Consider the following 4,689-nt stretch of genomic DNA (forward strand, 5'->3'; position numbering starts at 1 on the left):
TTCTCTATATGTGTAATAATAGTGGGAAAAAGAGGCGCGATGTGGGCTTCAGCGAATCCTGAAAAGCCATGGGAATGGAGAAAGGACAAACGCGAAGGGAGATAGCGTGCGCGACGAGAGTCATAAAAATGGACTTGCATCCAAGACAAAAGCAGGGATGCCTGGAGAACCGGAGAAAGAACTTGTAAAGAAGCTTCTATCCTTTATTGTTATTATTATTATGTACAAATGGCATTTAGCACTATGCTGTCGTAACTGAATATTTTAAGTCAACTTGTTGGTTAATGCGTAGAGGGAGCTTTTTGTTTTTTTGGTTTGTTTAATGTAATATAAATGTAAAAATAGCTTTTAGTGTTTTGGGTTAATGTTTTTGTTTTGAAATAACTCGTCCCAATGCACATATACAATACAGGGAGCAATATCATTCAAAATTACCACTCACCAAATGGTGTAATAATTTTCAAAAGAAGGAATTTCATCTTAATATTTCATAGCAACAAAATAAGCCATTAGAATGAAAATTTTGTATTACAAATCTACACAACCTTAAGTCTAGGTGTAATAAATACAGCAACATACAAGGAATATACCCCGAGAAAGGAAATAAAGAAGATAACTAACAAAAGAGAGAAAAAATGAGGCAAAGTCAGCAACAAAATCAATCCGTGGTGGAAATCTGGTTAGCACCGGAATCATCACAGCCCAGGGATTCACTGGAGAACACAGAAGGTATGTATTAGTAAATAATGGCTGGCAGTGTTGATTGAAAAGCAGAACAGTAATCATTTCTAAGAACAATTGGTTTTGTATAGTTCCTTTCTTTTGTTTTTCTCTTTTCTTTTTTTTTTTGGATAAGTATAGTTCCTTTCTTTTGTTTTCCCCGATACTAAGAAAAATAGATGCAAATCACTTTTATTTAAAGGTTAACAGACAAGAGTGACAAGGTTCAAGTTTATCTGGGGCGGTCCATAGTGGCTCATCTGAGCTGGTCCTTCCCCAGCATGAGTTGCGCGTGGCTTGTTCTCAAGTTTCATCATTTGGTATCTCTCCTTCGGCTGGTAATGCTTTGTCTTTGGAGTTGGGTGATAGTGATCTTGGGAAGGGGATGGATGAGGATTCCGGACTAAGGGGCAAGAGGATGAGACTATGGCTCCTATCTACCCTTGATGAGGAACATTATTAGGAGGACAAGATTGTGGGTTGGGACTAGGGTTCTGGTGTTTTGTGGGGGTCTTTGATTGGTTTGGATTGGTGTTAAGGTACTTTTTCTTGTATACTCTGTGTGTGTGTGTGTATAGAGGCTTACGCTGTTTCTAATAAAATTCATATTACTTATTACAAAAAAATTAAAAGGGTGAGGGGGGGTTATTAAAGTCCATGCACAATTGAAGAAAGGAACTCTGTTAGTTTTCCCTCAATGAATTCTCAGAAATAGCTAACTTTAAAGTATATTTCTCCAATTATCTAATCTAGAGGTGCAGTGTGGGAAACTAATCTTTTTTAGTGCATTATGTCTTTAGTTGAAATTAAGATCTGTCCCCAATAAAAATCTCCCACTTGACATTATAAACGTCAACAAAAGCAACTGCATCTTAACTTAGTGCACAACAGCACGCACATTGTTAATTATTTCTGTTTTTTGAGCCACAAGGGTACATTTAAAGCATTTCTCACACTCAACAAGTCAGGGATGAAAGAGACAAGCACAAAGCAAGAGCTTTTGTAAGGGAGCTTAAAGGAAGCCAAGTTTTTTATTTTCTTTTGATTTAAAAGAAAAAATGGTCTGGCCAGGAAATACTTCATAAAGGCCAACTTCAGTTCCTTAAACTTAAAAGGCTTGGGAGTTCAATTCCTTAAAGAGTTTATAGGATACTTCTGAGTTAAGTGTAAAAGAGAAATGAGTTTTCACAATACATCATTAAACCGAATGAAACTAGAGTCAGAAAATAAGCTCTATCAAAGAAAAATATGAATGCCAGATATATAACTCACTTCTGCACTGGTAAATCCAACAGAAGATCACATTTGACATTATTTTGCATCACCCTTTGATTCATCCGAATCTGAGTCACTTGCATTGTAACCTAAAGGAAACCAAATATTCATCAATTAGACGAAGCAAGGCCACAATAATAAAGAAGCCATAGAGAGGGAGAGAGAGAGATAGTACCTGGGTGTTTATCGCTTACATTCCAAACTGAAACCCTAGTTTTAGAAGCTCTATTCATCCAAGCGCGTCCCTTTGATAACAAATACATAATACTTCTTCAGTAATCACTTGTTCACAACCAACGAATGCAATAGTATGACATCAACAATAAAGCAGATAAATAAACACAAGTAAAATTAACGATAGCTAAGTGCTCCAATGACCAATTAGAAAGCTCAAAGAATCCTAATATCCACCAGGACTCTAAAGAGCTCTGTATAATACACATAAAAGCTCACTTGTAATTCAACGATTTTTAAAATAACAACCAATATAACAAGCAACCCCCACTGTATATGAGTCTAATACAATTACTAGGCCTAACTAAAGAGCCTTTCCAAAACAACACACAATGGTACATAGCATACAAAATCTCAATTTTCTTCTCGTTTCCTCGGCAGCAACCACATAAAAGAGACAAGTCAAATTAAACACAGTATTCTCATTCCATAACACCAACGAAGTGAATGTAACTACGATGATAAAAAGAACCCATGGATATGAAAAAAGAAAAAAGAAGCAAACCAAAACAATGTGTTACATAGGGTGAAAATTGCATTTAGTAACATCCACGAGAACATTACTATGCGATCAAAAAGCAAGGAAAAAAAAACTAAAAACTAAAAACAGAAACGAAGGAAAAAACAAGTTGACCTTTTGAGGGTCTCTGGGGACACCATAGCCACTGTAGTACATCTGGCCCACAAGAACCTGCATGCCGCTATCCCCGGCCTTGGCCTCTTTGAGCGCGTCCTGGAACCACCGCTTCACGCAGTCGGAGACAACCTGCCCCAGCGGCATCCGGCTCTCACTCTGCTGCCCCTGCGAGCTCTCCATCAACTTTTGCTGCTTCACTCGCTCCGATTCGAGCCGTACAGCCCCAGGTTTTCCTGTTTCCGGGGCCGAGACTCGGATTTGCGATATGGTTTTTGCGCGTTTCGGCGTTTGGAATCTGCCCGGTGACACAATTTTGGCGAAATCTTGGAGTTTGGTCGCCGAAGGAAGTGATTTTCCCATATAACAGAGAGAGAGAGAGACAGAAACAGAGGGTGAAAACGAAACGTATTCAATATTGAAGGGCTGGTGGAAAAGTGTGTAGAGATTAGTTTTATTTTTGGAGCTTTTGGGTTGGCAATCTTATCTGGTTTTCATGGAAGAATTCTGAGATCTTTGAGCCAAGAACTACAAATAAAAAAAGGGTTTTAGATTTATGCAAACTGGCAGTTTCTTAAGAGTTCTTTACTTCTTTAGGAGCATTGGGTTTTTTTATTATTATTATTCTTCAACCAGGCCTAGCAAGATCTTTGGAGGGCCCAATTCCAGATTGCTCCACAAGGTTTATAGACCCAGTTTGAATCAGGCCTCATATGGGCCCATTTGAAATAGACAAAATGCATCAAAAATGGATTTCACCCCTATCTATCGTGTGAGATTGAAAGAAGAAAGCCCAAGCTCTGAGCGAGGCGTATCATGTCAAGCTGGGCTTGACAGAGAGGCCCAGTTTTTAAGCCTTTTCATGGACACTTCATTTCCCTCCCTCACTCCCTCGTGTGATATTTGAGCTACCCATGCATGCTATATCTTAGGAACTAATTTATCTCTTTTTATTGATTTTTTATAATTTAACATGATTTATTTCTCATTTTAATTAAATATTTGACGTGTTTATGATAGCGACAAGAGAAGACAAGCAAAAGCCATCTCTAGGGCCACCAAAATTTTAAACTAAGTAATAAGTAGATTGCACAAATGATAACATATATGTGGATCTGTCCTACCAAAAGTCAGAAAAAAAAAAAAAAAACAAATTCCTCCCATATTTTTATTACAGTGTGCAAGCTTTTCCCCCACTCATATCAAACTGGGGATTATACATTTCTCTTTTGTCAATATAATTATCAATCAATTCCATGGACGTCGTTTTAGACAAGACATGGTGCTGCTGATTTCACAACACAATGAAATGAAATGAGAAAAAAAGAAGAAGAAAGATTTGTTTTTGTATTGGCCTTTCAATCGTCAACACCTTTTGAAAAAGAAATCTTCTTTTTAACAAAATGTGGTAGCTAGATTCTATTCAGATTTCGTTCTTAGCATAAAAAATATTCCTCCATTTTTCACTTTATTGCAGATAGGGAATGCGTTCAACAGTGTGGGCATATTATATATATATATATATACCAATCCTAAGCTCACATATCTACTGCTGCATGTTGGTCTTCTTATCAATTATCATGATAAGAAAAATAAAACAAACAGAGCATATTCGGGGTTTCAAATTAGGGATCTTTAACAAGTCATGTATGGCATAATCTTCAACGTAGTGACAGAATTTTTATAGATCCGATGGTGATAATTAAAAAAATAATAATAATAATAATAATCTGAGAAATTCTTTCATTTCAGTATATAGAATGGATTGATTTTGAATAAATTCTTTATGTGCCCACCTCGAGTAGCACAAAAATATTTATTTTTAT

At 36.8% G+C, this 4,689-nt stretch overlaps 1 protein-coding gene across 1 annotated transcript; it reads right to left on the minus strand.

Annotated features, from left to right (window-relative positions):
• Positions 1-439: 439 nt before the first annotated feature.
• Positions 440-3,412, minus strand: LOC132187011 (uncharacterized). Its single transcript, XM_059601164.1, has 4 exons — positions 2,864-3,412; positions 2,171-2,240; positions 1,993-2,084; positions 440-713 (listed from the first exon to the last, which is right to left on the minus strand). The coding sequence occupies exons 1-3, from the start codon at positions 3,224-3,226 to the stop codon at positions 2,032-2,034; spliced, it is 486 nt and encodes a 161-aa protein (XP_059457147.1). The 5' UTR covers positions 3,227-3,412; the 3' UTR covers positions 440-713; positions 1,993-2,031.
• Positions 3,413-4,689: the final 1,277 nt, after the last annotated feature.

The sequence above is a fragment of the Corylus avellana genome, chromosome ca7 (genome assembly GCF_901000735.1).
Source record: "Corylus avellana chromosome ca7, CavTom2PMs-1.0".
NCBI lineage: Eukaryota > Viridiplantae > Streptophyta > Magnoliopsida > Fagales > Betulaceae > Corylus > Corylus avellana.

What these genes read in the sequence shown, in the direction of transcription:
- LOC132187011 (XM_059601164.1), bottom strand. Translation starts at nt 3,226, where the DNA reads ATGGGAAAATCACTTCCTTCGGCGACCAAACTCCAAGATTTCGCCAAA. An exon ending in TCCCCAGAGACCCTCAAAAG is followed by an intron (nt 2,241 to 2,863) that starts GTCAACTTGTTT and finishes TTGTTATCAAAG; the next exon opens with GGACGCGCTTGGATGAATAG. An exon ending in TGTAAGCGATAAACACCCAG is followed by an intron (nt 2,085 to 2,170) that starts GTACTATCTCTC and finishes GGTTTCCTTTAG; the next exon opens with GTTACAATGCAAGTGACTCA.